This window comes from Phodopus roborovskii, unplaced genomic scaffold (genome assembly GCF_943737965.1).
Source record: "Phodopus roborovskii unplaced genomic scaffold, PHOROB, whole genome shotgun sequence".
NCBI classification, from domain to species: Eukaryota; Metazoa; Chordata; class Mammalia; order Rodentia; family Cricetidae; genus Phodopus; species Phodopus roborovskii.
This window is the reverse complement of record NW_026126597.1, coordinates 601,333-622,923: the sequence shown is the minus strand read 5'-3', so window position 1 is coordinate 622,923 and position 21,591 is coordinate 601,333. Positions and strand designations below refer to the sequence as shown.

At 37.5% G+C, this 21,591-nt stretch overlaps 1 protein-coding gene across 49 annotated transcripts in view; it reads left to right on the top strand.

Annotated features, from left to right (window-relative positions):
- Pbrm1 (polybromo 1) overlaps positions 1-21,591 on the top strand; it is a 95,794-nt gene that overhangs the window by 19,023 nt on the left and 55,180 nt on the right. For 40 of the 49 annotated variants that reach the window (XM_051204673.1, XM_051204666.1, XM_051204680.1 and 37 more), the window contains 7 exons: positions 5,712-5,828; positions 9,527-9,595; positions 11,360-11,458; positions 15,158-15,243; positions 15,844-15,939; positions 16,835-16,926; positions 19,434-19,647. In XM_051204673.1, the coding sequence (XP_051060630.1) occupies positions 5,712-5,828; positions 9,527-9,595; positions 11,360-11,458; positions 15,158-15,243; positions 15,844-15,939; positions 16,835-16,926; positions 19,434-19,647 (773 nt within the window). The remainder of the gene's footprint in view (positions 1-5,711; positions 5,829-9,526; positions 9,596-11,359; positions 11,459-15,157; positions 15,244-15,843; positions 15,940-16,834; positions 16,927-19,433; positions 19,648-21,591) is intronic. The other 9 variants (XM_051204715.1, XM_051204716.1, XM_051204717.1 and 6 more) reach the window with 1 other exon arrangement.

The window sequence follows — 21,591 nt, the reverse complement described above, 5'->3', positions numbered from 1 at the left end:
TTAAAAGAATTAAACAGGCTTAATAGTGGTACCAGGATAAAGTTCTCAGCAAGCCACTGTCAGGGATACTATGATAGATTAGTGATTAAGTGCTTGATTCTAGACCATGCCTTATGTGTTCTGAATGTGGAATTTTTGTGGTTCTCCTACCTGTGCTTAGAAATAAATTTCTTTTAAATTATTTATTTTTGTTTTACATGCATTGGTGTTTTGTCTGCATGTATGTCTCTGAGAGTGTCAGATTCCCTGGAACTGGAGTTATAGACAGTTGTTAGCTTCCATGTGGGTGCTAGGAATTGAACCAGCACTCTTAACTGCTGAGCCATCTCTCCAGTCCCCTAGAAGTAAATTCTTAAAAAAATTATGTGTGTGGATGTTTTACTTACATTTATGTTTGTGTACCAGTTGTGTTCCTGGTACTCAAGGATACAAATAAAGGGGAAGTAACTAACAGAGTATGGCCTTTCTATATACAGCTCTAGCCAGAAAATAAAATTGAAGATTTGGCCTTTTAAAATTTTTGTTTCTAATATACATGTAAATAATGTATTTTGAGTTTTTTGACTCTCTGTTACCATCTTTCATTTCTCAACCTTTCCTGATGAAACTCTTCCCAACAAAGGACTTGCCTATTTTTATTCATTTATTTCATTTGCATAAATGATGAGAAATGGAGAAATCTTATACATTCATGTTTATGCCTCCTGGGCTTTTTTTTTTTTTCCTGGGCTTCTTTTATAACTAAGACTTTTTTTGAAAGGGGCAAACATTTCCTTAGCTCCTAGTTTTTACTTAAGGTAAAATTTGTTTATTTTGCTTTGCTACAAAATTTTAATTAGAATATATTATTTGGTTTAATTATACTTCAAATGTAATTTGTACAAACCTCTAGGGTAGATTATATGATTTAAATTATATCATAGTTTAGCTTGACTTTTATTACATTCTTATTTATGTTTATGTTAACATAATTCTTTATTGATTCTTTGGGAGTTTCACATCATGCACTCCAATTCTGCTCACTTCCCAGTCCCTCCATATCTAACTTGTACCACCCAAAAATTAACTTAAAAGAAAAAAATCACATTGATCTTCATCTTTCCATCACCTTTTCATTCATCTTAGTGGCATCAGGAGCTGCACTGTGTCATGCAGTATAATCTTTTGTCTAATCAGCCCACCCACAAAATGTTCATTGCAGTGGGTGATTCATCTGGTTTAAGGCCTGTGGCTTCTGGCACACCATCATCCCTGGGCCCTCACCATAACTCCTCTTAGATAACCTGCTGTTGCTCAGAGTCATGGAGATCCCATGGTTATCATTCTGCAGGACCAGTTCCTTCATGCATTCCAGCAGGTTATATAGATAGGGTAGATGTTGGGGGGGGCGCAACCCAATGCTGAGGATGTGGGTCTGCATAGTAGCTGACCTGGTTGGTCCCAGTCAACAGGACCACCCCTTTAGGCAAGGGGCAGAGTCAGATCTCCTACATCTATGGTGATAGGTGAGGCTCTCTCTCCTAAGTGCAAGGGCCTAGCTCTCCCATTGGGCAGGTGGGGCCATCTCAACACAACCCTTGGATTTAAACATGCATGGTTCCTATTATCCCCTGTGGTAACAAAGGCCATGGATAGATATCACAGTACTGCCCTTTGACACCAACATGGCCACAGGTTGCGACATAGACCCTGGGCATCCATGTGGCCTTTGGTGGTGCCATAGGTCATGGACATCAACACAGAACCCAACTGTGGTAGAACCATGAACCCAGGCTTGAGTGTCATCATGGCCCCAGGTGGCAGTGTAGACCACTTATACTGGCATGGCCCTCAGGCACCAACATGACTCCAGGTCAGAGCCCAGACCCCTGGCATCGGCATGACCTTCAATGTATCAGGAGCCATCAACATCACCACAGACCCTGGCTGTGGTAGTGCCATGGGCTCAGACATGGCCCTTGGCAGCAACCCTGGCCCAGAAAATACCATGGCCCCAGGTGTGGGTGTGGCCCTGGCAGAGGTATGGCCCTTAGACTTTAGCCTGGCCACAGGATATGGCATAGACCCTGGGCATCTGTGTGGCCTTTGTAAGCACCACTGACCACAAAAATTGACACAGACCCTGGCTGTAGTAGGACCATGAACCCAGACATAGTCATCAGCAGTAGCCTGGACTTCGATGTCATCTTGGCCCTAGGTGGCAGCATAAACCACTTAGGTCAGCATGACTTCAATGGCAGCGTGGCCTTCAGATACCCACATGGTTCCAGTTGGCGGTCTAGACCCTTGGCATTGAATGGTATTACAGGAGTCATGGACATCAACACATACTGGATTTCATTATTACATTTCACATTTATACATTTTGATCATCTTCAGTCCCTTAGTGCCATATCTTGTTCCTCTTCTACTGTCCCCTTCCCCTCCCTCCATATCCCTAGTTTCTGAGTTCCTAGGGCTCAGACTTTGTGCTACCTGAATTTGAGGCCTGAGCTATATTTCTAGTCTTGAAGCTTTAATTTTTAAATCAAGAATGATTTTCTTAGCATTTTATCAATTGCTGAAATAGATTATACCAGTATATTCATTCACCCTGACTCTTAAACACCTGCACAGTGTTTCTAGAGTAGTAGGCTAGGTTGGGAGGAAAGAAGCAAGGACCTTAAAAATTGAGAGTACATTATTTTTCTTTAACATTTTCATTTCTTTATTATTGTCACATGCATGCATGCATATATAGTTAGACAGCTGCTGTTTAGCTCTTAGGATGTAAGTGCTGCTACTGCACCTTTGGAAATATCTTGCCATATTCGGTGTTGTTGTGTTTCTTAGGTATCAGCTAGGTAGGACTATTGATTGTTTTTTTCCCTTGGCAACTTATTTAGCACCTTCTAGTACTTTGAGGACTAATTCTCAGGGTTTCTCTAGCTGTTCTAAAATTCACTCTGTAGACCAGGCTGATCTCAAACTCACAGAGGTCCACCTGCCTCTGCCTCCTGAGTGTTGGGTTAAAGGTGTGTGCCACCACCACCCAGCTTATTTTGAGAGTTTCTTGAACTCCTTTAACCAACAACTCATAAGGAGACTTTTCATGCCTGGTACTAGGTTTTTGTTGTTGTTGTTGTTGTTGGATGGACTTCATGCGTTTTAGATAAGACAAAGTACTAACTGAACTATATCGCTAGTCTTGAAACTTTAATTTTAATTTTTAAAACTTTTTTTAAAACTTTGATACTTAAGTCAAGAATAATTTTCTTAACATTTTCTCAATTGCTGGAATAGATTATTTAAATGTATTCATGCACTCTGACTCTTATGCCACCTGAACAGCGTTCTAGAGTAGTGGGCTAGGTTGGGAGGAAAGACGCAAGGACCTTAAAACTTGAGACTACATTAAAAGTAAATGTGAAAATACCAGTGCACATTTAATTTAAAACATAAATGACCAATAGTCTTCATTTTTTTTTTTTCTTTTTGGTACAAAAGTATAGTTTGAATTTGAAGTATTATTTACTATAAGTTTCAACCTGAGGCAGTCCCATTGCTTACTGTAGAAACTTGCTTCAAACTTGGTTCAAGTACCGTTTGGGACACATAATTTCTTGTATTGGAACAGTGACTTAACTAGATGCAAGTAAGTGCAAGTTGCCCAGTTTGAAGAACAGAAATTTATATGAGTGTACTTATTCTCTATTTAGGTTTTAAAAATGTGTGTGTGTGTGTGTATTATATATATGTAAAATGTATTTTATGTACATGGTGTAAAGATGTCAAATACCCTGGAACTGGAGTTCAGACAGTTGTGAGCTGCTGTTGTGGGTGGTGGGAACTGAACCCAGGTCCCCTGGAAGAACAGCCACTGCTCAGCCTGAATATAGTTTCCCTCCTCTCTTCCTTTTCCCTCCCTCAACCTCTCCTCTACACCCTCCCTGTGCCCCACCCCCACCCCCACCCCCACCCCATCCATTCCTCTGTTTCTGTTCAGAAAGGGACAGGCCTTCCATGCTTTTCAACAAAGCTTGGCATATCAAGTTACAGTAAGACTAAGCACCTCCCCTTTTATTAAGGCCGGGCAACTTGAACCAGTATGAGGAATAGGTTCTCAAAAGCCAACCAAAGCCTTAGGGACAGCCCCTGGAGTCCCACATGTAGACCATGCTACACAACTGTCACATATCTGTAGAGAGCCTAGGTCAGTCCCATGCAGGCTCCCTGGTGGTTGGTTCAGAATTAGCGCCTATGAACCAGGTTAGTTGATTTTCATAGATTTTCTTGTGATGTCCTTGACCCCTTTGGATATTACTTCCTTCCTCTCTTCAGCAGGATTCCTCGAGCTCAGCCTAATGTTTGGCTGTGGGTTCTTCTATATCTGTTTCCATCAGTTACTGGATGAAGACAATTGAGATAGTTCAGCAGAATATTGTTAGACATCATATGTTGACTTTTGTTTTTTTCTCCAATCATGTTTGGTTCTATCCTAGACCTCTAGGCGTTCCAGCCTGTGGGTCCTAGTCCTCTAGACAGTGTCAGGGGTGGGTTCAGTCTTGTGGCATGGGTCTCAGACTGGACCAGTGATTGGTTGGTCACTCCCACAATCTCTGCCATCCTTACCCACAACACATCCCATACCTAGGACAGACTGTAGGTGAAAGATTATGTGTCTGGGTTGGTGTCCCAATCCTTCCACTGGAAGTCTTGTCTGGTCATAGGAGATGCTCAGTTCAGGTTACAAGTTCATTGTTGCTAGGACTCTTACCTATGGTCATCCTTGTAGATTCCTGGGTGTTTCCCTTGTATCAGGACTCTTTTTTTTTTTTATTTAATTTTATATAACAAAGTCCAATTAAATGAAAACAAACATTTATACACAATATTTGGGAATTTGGGCGTCGTTCTTTCCAAACTACTTCCTGCTGGTAAGGGGCGCTGTCTTGGGGGATTCGAAGAAGATTCAGATATCCTAGCTGTAGTCTGTAGGGCTGTTTTGTCCAGCTGTTTGGAATGTAGGATCAGCTTGTACTCTGTTTCAGGCGGTCTGGTGTGATCAAACCACATTAGTCTGTATCAGGACTCTTATCTGACCCCAAAATTTCTCCCCTTTCCAGTTATTTCTTTCAGTATTCTCCTCTCCATCCTTCCTCCAACCCCCTCACTCATGTTCCCATCCCCACTGGCCCCCAGTCCAACCACAAGATCTCTTCTGTTTCCCCTTTCCAGGGAGAACCATGCATCCCTCCTTGGATTGTAAAAGATAACCATGCTACAATCCACAGACCTAGAGAGGCTAAGTAACAAGAAGAGTCGATTTCGTTTTTACTTAATTTGAGGAGCTATGAGGAACAGTGTAGTCAAGTATTATTATGGGGCATGTTTTCTCTAGTTGAAGGATATTATTTCTTCATTCACATATATGGTACTTGTATTTCACATTCACAATGTTTATTACAAAATTAAGATTCGTTATAGGACCTGATCCAGGAGACTTAATTATAGAAATAGTATAAGGAGCTTCACGAATTCATATAGTCCTTCTCAATTACAAGCTTGTGTTATCACTAGAGCATTTCTGAGGTACTCTTGAAACTTAACTTAGGATAAATACTGCTTAGCAGTTGCTCTTTGGTATTAGCTTTATAATCTAAAGAACTATTTACTATTTGGCACTTATGTATGGATTTCTTTCTCTCCCTGTACCCTTCCTTGCCCCCTAGTCTTCTCCAAGTTACCTAAAGGAGGTCCTGGAGCAGCTTCTTGAAGCCATAGTTGTAGCCACAAATCCATCAGGACGGCTCATCAGTGAACTTTTTCAGAAACTCCCTTCCAAAGTGGTAAGAGATGTGATCAATGGTAAATGAATTAAAATTTTTAATTTTAAGTACTTTAAGAATTTGATTAGGTACTGTTAAGTAAGATAAATTAAAGACTCAGTGTTGGCAGTAGCCAAGTGATAATCTTGATGGCCTCAGCAGGAAGCACAGAGGACATAATCTGTCATTTTACTTGATTAAAAGATGGCTTTTTTTCTTAATATGGGTAGAAGCCTTTTGCCTGTGTGTATGAATGTGTGTACCTGGTGCCTGTGGAAGTTAGGAGAGGACATTAGGTCCCTGACTGAAGTTGGAGATAGTTTGGAGCCATCATGTGGATGCTGGGAATCAAATGTGGGTTCTCTGCAACAGCATCGAATGCTTTTAAATGCTGAGCTGTCCTGTCCAGCTCCCAAAGGTTGGCTTTAAAAAAGAAAATTATTAGTTATGTGTATGTGTGCGTGTGTGTCTGTGTTGTGGTGGTGCAGGTAAGGAAATAGATTTCCTGGCTGTGTTGGTTGAGTTGGTCCCAAACTCATAGGCTCTTTGTGGTTTTGTTACTATGGTGTAAAATAGTGTAATTTACCATTTTAGCTTTATGTTAAATATTACTTATTTTTGTAATTTTCAGATAGGGTCTCATTGCATTGCCTAGGCTTATCACAAACAAATCCTACTGCTTCAGTCTCTGAGTACTGGAATTGCAGATCTTCCTGAATGTTACTTTAGCCAATTTAAAATGTACAAATCTATGGCATTTCAATACATTTTCATTATTGTACAGTTGCCATGACTGTCCATTATTGTGGTTAAATAAGGATCAGGATAAACAAATAGGCCGAATAGATGTTTATTCAGGGAGAAATAACTTACAACCTAGACAGATGAACATCAGCAAGTTCCACCGGATGCTCTCCTGTCCGAGTCCCGATTCCCTGGTTCTTCCTCAGACCTTCCACAGGTCACTTCCACCCATGGCTCCACCCCCAATGGGCGTGGTCAGTGCCACAGAAGGAGACAAAAGTAAATATCTCACTACAGTCCATCTTCTAGGATTTTTTTTTTCTCTAAACTTTAAAAATTGAAACTCCATGTCTCAGAAAACAAAATAAAACTGAAACTCCAGCCAGGTGGTGGTGGCACTCGGGAGGCAGAGGGAGGCAGATCTCTATGAATTTGAGGCCAGCCTGGTCTACAGAGCAAGTTCCAGGACAACTAGGTCTGTTACAAGAGGGTGGGGGTAGAGAGGAGAATACTTGTGAAGTAAGTGCTGAAATGGAATTATTCTCAAAGTATAGTTAAAACTAGAAGAGTGCTAGAGCCATGAACATTTTTGCCATTTGAGAAGCTGTAAATTGAAATCATACCTGTATCTATATCAATCCTTTCTTATATGTGAAGCCATAGGAAGCCCTGATACCTTAAAAAGGGCTCACTTATCTAGAAAATCTCTCCCTTTTTTGGATAGAAGAGTACTCAGTTTCTCCCTCTTTTCTCCATCACCAGGAAGAGATCTAAAAAGAGGAAGAATTTATCTTTCTTTCATCCTATTTCCTGAACAGTCTTTTTTATACAAAGTTTATTTTAGATTCATATTTTATCATTGAAAAATTATTCTGGAAAGCAACTCAAATATGCTTTGGCACATGAATGGATGAATAAAATATATGTACAAAATAGTCAAATATTATTTGACTTTAAAAAGGAAGTGCCATGTGGTGGTGGTGCACACCTTTAATCCCAACACTTGGGAGGCAGAACTCACTCTCTGTGAGTTCCAGGCCAGCCTGGTCTACAGAGTGAGTTTCAGGATAGGCTCCAAAGGTACCCAAAAAAAAAAAAAAAAAAACCCTGTCTCAAAACCACCACTGAGCCAGGCAGTGGTGGTGCACCTCTTTAATCCCAGCACTCTGGAGGCAAAATTCAGGAGGATATCTGAGTTCAAGTCCAGTCTGTTCTATATAGAGAGTGCCAGGACAGCCAGAGCTATATAGAGAAACCCTGTTTTGAAAAAACAAAAAGGAAGTTCTGATTCATGTACAGTATGAATGGATCCTAAACACATTCAAAATGAAATAACTAGTCCTGAAGGAAAATTACTATATGTGATTCATCTTATGTGAGAGACTAGAATGGTTAAAATCAAAGACACAGAAAGTAGAATGGTATCTTCTCTAGGGAGAAAGAAGACTGATGAGCCCTCACAAAAAAAAAAAAAAAAAAAAACTTTTGGTACTAGGAAGGTGACTCAGTAAAGCATTTGCCACACAGGTATGAGGAACCCATTAAAAAAACAGCTGCATATGGTTGTGTTCCTATAATCCCAGCACTGAGGTAATAATAATGGCAAGAGTATCTCTGGAGCTATCTGTTCAGCCAGTCTAGCCAATATGGGGAGTCCCAGGTTTAGCGTGAGAACTGTCTCATAAAATTAGATGAAAGTAATAGGATACAACAGATGTTGACCTTGATCAACACATGCACACATGTATGCATACAATTGTCTTGATTTAGATCCAGCTATTCATTTTCATTCTGTGTCTATAAGAACAAAAATTACTTAGGGATCATAGTAGAAGAGCGAGTGGAAAGATTGTAAGAGCAAGAGGAACAGAAATTTACTGTGAGATTGTCTTATAGAAATGTCAGGCAAGCTATACCCATGAAGTCTCAACAACACTTCTGCCTAAAGAAGACCAGAACAAGGATGATATCCATAGACATGCTAACATGAAAGGGGAATCCCATGGGTCCTCAATCCTAGACAAAGAACTACAGTCAACTAAGAAACTTAGAGAGCAGGAGAAGTAGTCTTCCCCAGGGAAAGACTCCCCAAATTTGCTATCCATACAATGTCCTGAAATCATGTACATGCAAGTAAATTCATCCTCTCTCTCTCTCTCTCTCTCTCTCTCTCTCTCTCTCTCTCTCTCTCTCTCTCTCTCTCGCTCTCGCTCTTAAGTAACAATTATGGAAATAGGGGGCATAAATTTGAGAAAGCAAAGTGGTAGAAAGGGTGCATAGAAAGGATTGGAGGGAAGGGGAAAATGATGTTGATTATATTTTCATTTCAAAAGTGTTATAAAAACTTTTTTTTTAAAAAAAGAACAAAACTACGTTTGGATTTTGTTCAGCTTCAGTTATTTACTTTGAGAAACAAAACTTGTAGAAGAGCCTGAGAGTAGTGAGCATGAGAGGTGTCATGAATGCTACAAGGACATTCCTCAGAGTGTCTGTTTCTTGGGATGAGCTTGGATTAGATAAATTCCACAGGTGTATCTCACTTGTGCCCCAACACAAAATCTTAAGTCTCTTTAAAATATTAGGAGGGAGAGAGTTCAAATTCAGATCTCATGGTTGTTGAATATGAATTTTGAAGATGCCAATGTTGTATTGCAAATATGAAAAGCTTGAATCCATCCAGTGCTTAAAGAATGGAGTCCAGTGGTATGGTCCTAAAATTCCAGCCAAATGGGGAACTGAGGCAGAAGAATTTTAAGAGTTTGAAGTTAGCCTGAATTTCATGGTGACACCTGTCTCTCCTTTTCCCTGACAATGAAAAAAGAAAAGAAAAAAAAAACTTTTTTTTTTTGTTTGTTTCTACTATAAGAATATGCTTTAGCCACGAATTTCATAAAGTTTCTCAGTTTTCTGGTTGAAGAACAGTCTTACCTTCTGAATACTTTAGCATATTGAACATACCTGTTTTTGTCTTCCAGCAATATCCAGACTATTATGCAATAATTAAGGAGCCTATAGATCTCAAGACCATTGCTCAGAGAATACAGGTATGAAGGTGAACATCTGTGATCATGTGGTTTGGAGTAGATTGACTTGTATATTTTCTTAGGAGATTGTAGAAAGTGAAGTAGTAGATGTTTCTTTTCTTGTAATTATAGTTTTTATTGTATCTTAAGAAAAGAGTATAGCTTAGGTTCAAGGTCCTAGGTTAAATCTCTTTCCAGTTAAATCAATGAATAAATAAGTGGATGTAGCATGAATAATAAAAACCCTGAAACAGATATTGAGGTTCAAGCTGAGGATCAGAAAAACAAAGCAGCCAAGTCACTATAGAGAGTTCTTATCTCTACCAAGGCTCATACCAAATGGGGCAATCCTGTCCTTGGCATGACTAAAGACTGACTGACTCCTGTCTCCTCCTATCTTATATTCCTTTCTAACGCTGAGATTAAAGGTGTGTACCACCACTGCTTGGCTTGTATGGCTGACTAGTATGGCTAGCTTTGTACTCTGATCTTCGGCCAAGCTTTGTTTGTTAGACCATAAACAAAATATCACCACAGGTGGGACTGGTTATAGACATTTCTGATTATGAAAGGCATGTTGACAATAAAATCTTTGTTGTTTATTTTTACCCTCTTCTAGATCGCTTTAGGATATATTAAAATGAAAGTTACTTAAAATAGATATTTGATTACAAGGTTAATGAAAATAGGCACTTGTCCATGTGCCCTTTACCTGGTGTGTGTTTTCCCTTTCTTTCCCAAGGGAAATGCTCTTTGACAAATAGGCAGAACTCAAAGAGTTGTGGTCAGCATTTGAGATTGTATACCTCTCTGTGGTAATATTGCATTTCTACTGTTGTTTGTTACCAGGGGCCCTGGTTAATTTCTGGTCTGCTGCTAGACTTTTTCTTCACAGAAATCAGGGATGAATCCTGTCATGCTTGACTTTAGTCATTCAACACAAAATTGTGAATTAGCTGTCCCATGGGGATTTTCCTTTGCCTTTCTGCTAAGCTGTTGGCAAAGCAACCATTTGCCAGTGTTCAGTGTCATGGGCCCCCACCTACCATCTGTGAGAGTCCTTCCAAATAAGATGGATGTTCAGATGTCGGTTTGCCCACCAACTATTCTCCTTTCTCGGCTGTCTCAATTCTGCCTCATTTGTCTTTTCCCTGCCTGTGCAGGCTGTGCTGTAGTTTTACCCTTTCTCATCCTCTACTGCACTTCATTTGAATTCTCTACTCTTAGAACTTACCCTGTTTATGTGTGGGAACTAGCCATTAATCATGTGCCTTTTACCTGGTGTATATGTCCCTTTCCTCTGTAAATTTGAAGCAACTCTATGAGCACTCTTGCATAATTTTGGACCCAATGAGCTTTAAGGTATGTACATAGTAAAACTGACCTTATACTTTACCTCAATGGTCTGGTAAATAGAGGAAGTGTTACTTTACATTATTAAGTCTATTTTAATGAATATTTAATTGAATATTCATGTAGCACTTAGTGTTTGGTGCATAGTAAACTCTGTTTTTGCTAAATAAAACTTGCCTCATTTGATTTTTTTTAATTATAAATTGTTTTTATGAAAATAATATAGATTCTGGTTTGTTATATGTCACAAAATGTCCTTGTAAAAAGATACTAGTCTGTAAAAGGGTAAATAATGAGATGTTTACAAATATACTTTCCAGTGATATTTTTGAGTATACTAACAATCTAAAAATATGTAGAGTCTTTTTCTTTAAAGGTTATATTGGCTAATTCTTATTAAGAAAAATTGCTATATTTTGTTGTTTACTATAGAATGGAAGCTACAAAAGTATTCATGCAATGGCCAAAGATATAGATCTTCTAGCAAAAAATGCCAAAACATATAATGAGCCTGGTTCTCAAGTATTCAAGGTTAGTGTTTTGTTGTTGCTACTTTTGTGTAGGCCAGTATTTATTATAATCATAAATTTCATCCATTTAAAATATAGAACTTAGTGGTTTAGTATTTATAGAGTGTAACCATTATGCCAGTTACTTAGACTTAGCACTTACTTTTCATTTTCCTACACTTTTCCAAATTATAGACAACCACCATCTACTTTTCTGTCTCTCTATATTCTTCTATTTTGGAAATTTCATACAAATGACATCATATAACATGGATTCCTTTGTGACTTAATTCTTTTATACTGTTTTAAGATTTGTGTGCACCAGTACTTAGCCTTTATTTCTTTTGTTTATTTATTTGCTTATTATAGTCTGCCTTAAAGATGGCACCATGTGTATTTTTTAATCAGTTATTAGACATTTTATTTATTTTCATTTTTAGCTATTACAAATATACTGTTAGGAACATTCACATATATGTTTTTTGTGGCCATACATTTTCATTATACTTGGGTACAAACCTAGGAACGTAATTGCTTGGCCATATATCAGCTGTGTTTATCTTACTGAGGAATTGGCAAAGTGTTTCCAGAGTAACTTTACCATTTTATATTCCTACCAGTATACAAAGACTGCATTTTTCAACACTCTCACTAAACACCTGCTTTTTGGTTTTGTCCCAGCAATCCTGGGAGTATCATAGTACCCTCTAGTTTTCATTTGCTTTTCTTTAATATAGTTAATGATGTTAAGCATCTTTTCATGTACATAGTGACCATTTGCTTATTATATTTCCTCTTTGGAGAACTATCTATTTTGATTCTTTGTGTATTTTTTAAATTAGGTTACTTATTTTTCCATTGTCATTTTAATAGTAATTTATATATTGTGGATATCATCTCCTTATCAGTTGGTATTAAAATACTTTCTCCCATTCTCTTGTCTTTTCGCCTTCCACAGTAATTTATTTTGACATTGTTTTATTGATTTTGAAGACTTCTAGTTTATCTATTTTTTGTCTTTGTTTATATTTTAGGCATCATAACATTAAAATCATTACTTAAAGTCAAAGATATTTTCACATTCTTCTAAGAATTTTATAGTTTTAGGTATCACATGTAGATCCAAGTTCAGTTAGTTTTTGTGTATATTAACTAGGAATCCAAATACATTATTTTATATGGGTTGTTGCCCAACACTATTTTAAAAAATAATTCTTTCTCCATTGAATTGTATTGGCATCCTTATTGAAAATCAGTTAACCATAGATATAAGGGTTTATTCCTGGATTCTTGATTATCTTCTGTTCGTCTGAGTATATAGTTTTTTTAAATAACTATTTAGTCCTTGCATTTAAACTTAATAAGTAAAAAAGGCATCCATAATATAAAATAACTTTTCTTTACAGTTGCCCCTTAGAAACTTCCTGGTTCTAATACTGAATAGTTGATTGTAGAAACGTCTTTGATTAGCTGGACAGTGGTGGGATACACTTCTGATCCCAGCACTCAAGAGGCAGAGGCAGGCAGATCTCTGTGAGTTTGAGGCCAGCCTGGTCTACAGAGTGAGTTTCAGGACAGCTAGGGCTGTTACACAGAGAAGCCCTGTCTAAAAAAACAAAACAAAACAAAACAAAAAGAATGCCTTTGATTAACTACATATCATTGAGAATTTAGAAAAGAGTGCTCAGAAAGTCTTTACTAATAAAATCATTAGATTTTTCTGAATGCTGGCCAAAATACTCTAAATTGTTATTGGTAGTTAATGTTAACTGTTAACTTTTTTTTTTTTTTTTTGCACTAATTATTTTATGTCCATTGGTGTTCTGCCTGTGTGTATGTCCATGTGAGGGTGTCAGATCTTGAAGTTATAGACATGGTGAGCTGCCATGTGGGTTTTGGGAGTTGAACCTCCGTCCTCTGAAAGAGCAGTGGGTGCTCTTGTCCTCTGAGCCATCTCTCCAGCCCCTATTTGCAATAATTTTATGCTGTTTATTCCTGTGCCATAAGTGACTACAGAATCTACATTTAAACTCTTCATTCACCATTACTCTCTTATTTTTAAGCATGTGCTAGCAGCAAAAATTCAGTGTTTGACCTGGACATACTTGCTGGCTCCACCATCATACTGCTGGGGTGTCCACAGTGCTTCTTTAACGTTGTGTCTTTTAGTTGCTTGGTGGCTTTTCAGATGTGTATATCTCTGATGGCTTGGGCAATTTCATAGATAGATCCCCACCCACATCCTCCAGCGAGCTATGTAAGGGAGATAGTATCTGTAACATTGTTTCCTTTTTTTAAAAAAAACTTTTTTAAACTTCATATGTCTGAGTGTTTTGCCTGCAATGTATGTCTTTGTAGCCATGTGTATTTGGTGCCTGGGGTGGCCAGACTAGGGTATTGGAACCTTTGTAACTACAGTTATAGACAGCTATGAACTGCCACGTGGGTGCTGGGAATGAAACAGCAGGTCCTCTGAAAGCATATCCAGTGCTATTAACTGCTGAGCCATCTCTCCCTTATGGGTGTTCCTGAAATTAACATGAAAATTTGAACCTCTTGATTTGTATGATGTTGTAAGTCTTTTTCAGTCAAGAGAATAACAAACCATTTCTACAGCTTACCCATCTCAGGCCATTTTCTTTTGTATTTTTAAGAAATTTGAGTGAATCCAGGTATAGTGGTGTATACCTTTAATCCCAGGACTCAAGAGGCAGAAGGTATCTCTGTAAGTGTAAGGCTCTTCTGGTCTACATAAAGAATTCCATAATAGCCATAGCTACATAGAGAGAACCTGTCTCAAAAAAGGAAGAAAGAAAGAAAGAAAGAAAGAAAGAAAGAAAGAAAGAAAGAAAGAAATTAGAGTGAGAATCAGGTATAAATTAGGAAGAATTCTTGAATTCTTAGCTTGTGAAAGGACATTTTAGTGATATATGGTACTGTTTGCTGATAAGAATTTTTTCAGTCTAATTGTTTTCCCTGAACTGCATTTATTTATTCATTTATTTTTATGAGGCGGAGTTACAGTTTATTGTGAATAAAGTTTAATATAGATTTAAGCATGGGATTATTGCAAAGGTATGTGCTTAGGAAAAGGAGAGTAATGACCCAAGAACATGGGTTTGTGCTTCTCAACAGAGTCAACCAAAACTAGGAGAAAGGAAACTTTGGATGTCATTTGTTGAGTTGCTATTAATTTAAGCAAGTAAATTTATTTCTGAAATTTGTGTACATGGTCTGTAAACTTGTAGAATTACATCTTTTTTTAATTTTTAGATCATTTTATACAAATAGAATTAATTATATTCTGCCATTGGATTCAGTGTACCTCATACTTGCCAAATTATAGAAGCGCAGCAGCCTTCTAATCTTGTACTTAATTAGTGACAACTTATGAAGATAATTTGGAAGATTGTGGGAAGGTTTTAGGAATGCAGTTTTGTGGCTAGTGACTAGAAATATGCTCCAAATGAAAGACTGTCATAAGAGCCAGTAGTGCATTAGTCAGGATAATTTTCGATCTTTCTTTCCCATTACTTTGTTTGTTTTGGGTGGCATGTAGGCCTAAACATGTGAAGGTAAGGAAACAACTTGCAAGAGTTGTTTACCTCTGTCCACCATGTGTGTCTTAGGTATTAAACTCATATTATCAGGCTTTGTGGAAAGAGCCTCTCCTGAGCCATCTTGTGAATCTTTTCTAAGCAAATTAATTTTATCTTATTAGGATGCCAATTCTATTAAAAAAATATTTTATATGAAAAAGGCAGAAATTGAACATCATGAAATGGCAAAATCAAGTCTTCGAATAAGGTAGGTTTAAGATATCCAAGATCCTTTTGCCTGTTTGCTGAATTTCTGTTTGTAAAATGAATATAGTAAAATATAAGATTAATTTACAGTTGATGTATGATTCTGAAAACAGTAGAAGCATTTCTAGATGCTTCATTGTAGCTGAAGAAAGTTATTTGAAAAGATGTGGTACATATACATTTTGTATGACTATATAACAGTACTGTGTATTTTTGCAATAAGGATGTTTAGTCAAGTCTCTAGCTTTTCCTTCATTAGGAGTATATCTTTGAAAAAGTCATAGTTCTGGGATTCCATTTCCTTTTAAGTGAAATGGAAACACTGAGTAACTACATTCAAAGAGATCTTCTGGCCCTTGTTTCAATATGTGTCTTCTGGTTCTGTAGCAACCATAATCTCATGAAGACTAGCCTTGGTCCATTTCTTCAATGTCCCCAGATCTTGACACAGAACTTACTGTATAATAGACTCTCAGAAATATTTTATTACTTCTCTTAGAATAAAATAGTTGTCTCCTTTTTGTTTGCCCAGCATTCTGATTTTTAGCTATTCAGTTTCTGAGGATTTTTTATTTTATTTTTTTATTTTATCTTTGGATAGGACTGCATCAAATTTGGCTGCAACCAGGCTGACAGGTCCTTCGCACAGTAAAAGCAGCCTTGGTGAAGAAAGAAACCCCTCTAGCAAGTATTACCGGTGAGAGTAAGAGGGTGTAGTCTGAGAGCTGACTCATGCTGGGACAATAGGCATGCTAGCCAGATGGCTATCTTAAGGTTACTGTAGGTTTCGAGGAGGGTGTATTAAATACTTTTCTTCAGAAAATTGAGGTAAGAGCTGGGCATAGTGGCATATACTCATAGTGTCAGCACTTTGAGAACTGAGGCAGGAAGATTGTGAGTTCAAGGTCAGTCTGGGTTCCATAACAAGATCCTGTCCCAAAAGTAACACAAGTAGATTAGGGTTCTATATAGAACTTTTCTCACCTCTCAGATAACACTTAAGCATTACCAAGTAACGTTTAGTGTTATGAATAAAATGTGGTATTAAATACTTGTTTATACTAAATAAACATTGTATTCATAAGAAATTTTTATTGTAAAATGACTGTCTTAGAAGAGTATAACTAATCCTTACTTTCCATAAAATAGGGAGTAATATACTAACACATTTAAGTGAAAAACAAATTGTAGTAGTCTACTCCAAGCTTTCTGCTATCACTTCCTCTCTTATTTTGAAGTGTGTGTGTGTGTGTGTTGCCTGCATGTATGACCGTGCACCGTGTGAGGCCTGTGGAGGCCAGCAGAGGGTATTAAATCTCCTGGCACAGGAATGACTGACAGACCACTGTGAGCTGCCCTTTGGATGCTCAGCTAGTGTTCTAAACTACCAAGCTGCCTTTTTAGCCCCAACTTTTCTTTTTTGAAAAGAAGAATCCCACTTTTCTTATCTATGAAGAATGTTATAAACTAAGAAGACTGTTAATAGGAGTTATATTTTTCCTTGATATTGGTGTATTTTAACAGTTCCTTTTTTGTAAGGTGAACAGATCATAACACTATTCTGTCTTCTAATTGTTCATTTTTCTCTGTAGTAATAAAAGAGCAGTCCAAGGGGGTCGCTTATCAGCAATTACCATGGCACTTCAGTATGGTTCAGAAAGTGAAGAGGATGCTGCTTTAGCTGGTAGGCATTTTTAGATTGTGTTCTTTCTGGATGAGGGAAATTCCGCTGACTTTAGTCTTTCTTGGAATTGGTTAGTTTTTTAAAGAACTTTGTTTACTTTGTTGCATTTGATGCAGTCTTGGGTAAGTAAAATTGTCAAAGGTAAATTGCTTTGTATTAATGGACATAATTGGATAAATATAGAAACAGAATTTGATCATAAAAGAGTAAGTAAAGCTTAATCAGGCTAGAGGCTAGGGAGCTCAACAGTTAAGAGTACTTGTTCTTGCAGAGGACATGGGTTCAGTTCCCAGCACCTATATGGCACTTCACAATCCTTTGTAACTCCAGTTCCAAGAATCTGACATACTTTCCTGGCTCTCACATGCACTGCATACACATGGTGTACTTAGATGCAGGTAAAGCACTCATGCACATAAAATAAAATAAAAGTAACACTTTTTTTTCCAGACAGAGTCTTTGTGAGTTTGTGGAGCCTGTGTGTCCTGGAACTCGCCCTGTAGACCAGGCTGGCCTGGAACTCAGAGATTTGCCTGCCTCTGCCTCTGCCTCTGCCTCTGCCTCTGCCTCCCCAGTGCTGGGATTAAAGGTTGCGCCACCACAGTCCGGTTCACTTTTTTTCTTTTTTCTTTCTTTTTTTTTTTTTTTTTTTTTTTTTTTTTTTTAAGAAGATATATCAGGCAAATAATCAACAACAAAAAAAAAAAAAAAAAAAAAAAAAAGTAACTGAGCTTTATTGACTTCTAATTAAAGCAGACTCAAATACAGACATTGACAAATAAAATTGTTCTGTCATAGTGATAAAAGATTTATTTCTTTAGGAAGTTGTTACAGAGGCACTCCACATGTGTAAAAGCAAACAAATGGAGCTTTGTGGGAAACTTGAAAATAATGTCTTTAGAAGTTAATCACTAAATAAGAGGTTGTAGATGTGGCTTCATTTGCCATGTCCCAATCACCAGTGGCCACCACCCACTCTGATAGTACAAAGGATTGAACCCCAGATTCATTCATCTTAGGCAAAGTCCTAACACTGAGATACATCCCCAGCCTTTTCCAGACTTGTTTGTATCCTTTGGTTTTGAATTGCTGAAACAAGTTACTGCAAACTTAGTAACTTTTCATAGAGTTATGGGACTCAGGTGTCTAAGGGCAAGCTTTCCATTTAGATGTTTTACAGAAAAACAGATTCTTTGATTTTCCTTGGCTCATCGTGTTTCCTTCTTTGTGTTCAAACTATAGCTCTCCAGCCTAAGTACTTGTTACTTCCTCCTTTGATACCTTCATGGTAGCATCCTTTTCATTACCTTTAAGTGCTTACTCAAGTCAAGATTTTTACTAACATCTGCAAAGTTCTTCTGAAATAGGTGGCATTCACAGGTCCTAAGGATCAGAACATTGATGTGTCCTAGTACCAATTACAGTACAACTTACTGTAACAGGCTTGATATGTGCATTTTGCACTTAGAAAATACATATCCCTCCCAGGTTCACATTTATCAAAATTGACTATCTACTGAGTTTAAAATAAATTTCAATAAGTTTGAATGTTTTAGAGTTATGCAGGGCATATTTCTGATGATAGTATAAGAAAGATACCAACTAGTAATGAAAAGATAAAGTTTAAAAACCTAAATAGGGCCAGGCATTGGTGGTGCACACCTTTAATTCCTGCACTCGGGAGGAGTAGCAGGCATATCTCTGTGAGTTTGAGACCAGCCTGGTCTATAGAGTGAGTTCCAGGACAGCCTCCAAAGCTACACAGAAAAACAGAAAAACAACAACAACAACAAAAACCTAAATAGGAGCCAGGCATGTAGCTTTAGTTGGTGGAGCATTTGCTATACATGTATGAAAGCCTGATTTTGTTCCCCAGAAACTCATTAAAGAGCAGTTGTGGTGGTACATTCCTATAATCCCAGCACTCTGAAGGTAGAGGCAAGAGGGTCAAGAAGTTCAGCTAAAAAACAAAGCCCTTTTCTAATCTCTTCAGGCACACACATAGCACGTACACATACATACAAGTAAATAAATCTTTAGAGAAATGAGCAGCATGTGTTTTATATTTCTATAAAAAATTATTATTTGCTTTGCTCTAGTGTTTTTATGACTTAGCTTCTACATGAACATTTCCTTACTAATCAATCAATCTATCAATCATTACTCTGATGTTAAAGATGAGTGGTTCAAAGTCAGACTTAAGGCTAACTCACTTCTGAGATTATCAACCTAATCTGAATTTGTACTGTGGTAATTGTGTTAGTCTTCTGTTTTTCTAACAAATACCTAAAGATAATAAACAATACCTTTCTTTGGCTCACAGTTTTGAAAGTTATAGTCCATGACCAGTCAAACCTGTTTCTCTTAATCCTGTGGCAAGGCAGAAGCATATCATACATCCTAGGGACTATGGTAGATTAATAAAACCTTTTACCTTGTGTTGGGGAAGTGAAAAGGAAAATTGTTTTGTCTTTATTTCCCTGGCAAATGTGTGTTTGTCTTCCCAGCTGCACGTTATGAAGAAGGGGAATCTGAAGCTGAAAGCATCACTTCCTTCATGGACGTCTCCAATCCTTTTCATCAGCTTTATGACACCGTTAGGAGCTGTCGTAATAACCAAGGGCAGCTCATAGCCGAACCTTTTTTCCATTTGCCTTCAAAGAAAAAATACCCAGATTATTATCAGCAAATTAAAACGCCCATATCGCTTCAACAGATCAGGTAATATTGCTTCTGCGTTCTTCAGTATAGATGTGTCTTCTTTGTTAGTTGAGCCTGCACATACCTATTCCTTCCAGAAATTATAAAGATAGAAAATGGTAAAAAATGGTTTTTTTGCCTCTAATATTTAAGTGTCTTTCTTATAACTGAGTAAAGCAAAGGGGAAACGAAACCTTCATGCCCATACTATCATTTATTGATATTTATTCATTTAATTAGTTTATTTTGAAACAGTCTTGTAGTATTGTCATGGCTTCAAAGTCCTCATGCTTCAGCATATAGATAATCAGTTTATTTGGCCTTCCTGAGATGATACAGGAAGTAGGTTAACATTCATTTAGAAAATAGTCTAGAAAATTGTCTCTATATTATATTCTTTGCCTTGTGAAGGATAGTGAATTTTATAGATGTTATAAAGTTCCCTTGTAATTTAGTAACTTTTTGCCTTTAGTTTTCTTTTCCTTTATTTAAAAAAAAATCAAGTAGTCTAGATAATTTTAATTTTTTAACCCTTTAATGATTTATGTTATATGTGTGAGTGTTGCCTCCATATATATATATGTATGTATGTATAGCATGTTCATATGGTGTCCTTGGAGGTTGGTAGAGGGTATTGGATCCCTAGGAACTAGAGGTACAGATTGTTGTGAGCCACCATGTGGATACTGGGAACTGAACTCAAATCCTCTGTAAGATCAGCAAATGTTCTTAACTGCTGGACCATGCCTCTAGTGTGTCCTGTCCTACCTTTCAAAATTTGTATAGGTATTTTGTCTGCATGTATGTATATGTGTCTTGTGCCTGCAGAGGCCAGAAGAGGACGTCAGATTCCCTGGAACTCCAGTTACAGATTGTTACGAGCTGCCCTGTGGGTGCTAGTATCAAACCTCAGTCCTCTAGAAAAGTAGCCAGCGCTCTTACCTGCTGAGCCATCTATCTCTCTAGTCATTAGTCTAGTTCATTTTAAAAGCCAAATTAAGTACTCAGGCATCTTAGTTGACAGTTGTTCTAAGTTGGAATTTTGTAATACAAAGCAATTTGTTAAGTGAGAAGATAAAGAATTTGAAAGATTCATTTGCATCTTCGTCCATATAAAGTTTTCTGTGGCATTTTTATTAGTGCAGGGGTCCTCAGCCTGTAGGTTGTGACCCCTTTTGGGGGTGTCACATATCAGATATCCTGCATATTAGATATTTATATTATTATTTATAACAGTAGGAAAGTTACAGTTATGAAGTAGCAACAAATTAATTTTATGGTTGGGGTCACCATAACATGCTGAACTGTATTAAATGGTCACAACATTAGGAAGATTGAGAAACAATGTAATGTAGTATTCCAGTGTGAGAGAAATAGTTGAGGCCTTGTGGGCATCACACTAAAGTTTTGAAAGATAGATGGAACTATGTTTCCAGCTGTGCTACTCAAAAGCTTTCTATGGTGCTAATAAGATTTAATACATGTATCATCCTGTGTGATAATCACAGGTCACTTACAGATGTTGAGCTCTTGAAATTTGGTGAATGCAAGTAAAAAACTTGATTTTAAATTTTCATTCAATTTTAATAGTTGTATGGTCCTCGGAATATTTGTTGGTAGAAGGAAGGGAGGTGGGTGCCTCATAAAATAGCATAGAGTAGAAAACTGGGGCTGTGTGAGTGGTAGTAATTGTTTAGCATGCCTTTGGTTTAATCTCCAGCCCCACCAAGATAAAAGTAAATGAAGTTCGAAGAACTGTCCAGTGTGTGGCTCCTCATGCTACTCTCCATTGTACTAGGGTTTGCCATCCCCATGTCCCTCTCTATATCCCCAACATCCCAACACCACACTAGTGATAACATTAGTGTGGAACAAGCTGTCATTTTCAAGTTCGGACTCTGTTTTGTGGCATGTGTACATGTAGCTCTATAGTCCAGTCACAGGTATACCATAAATTGTGTGGAG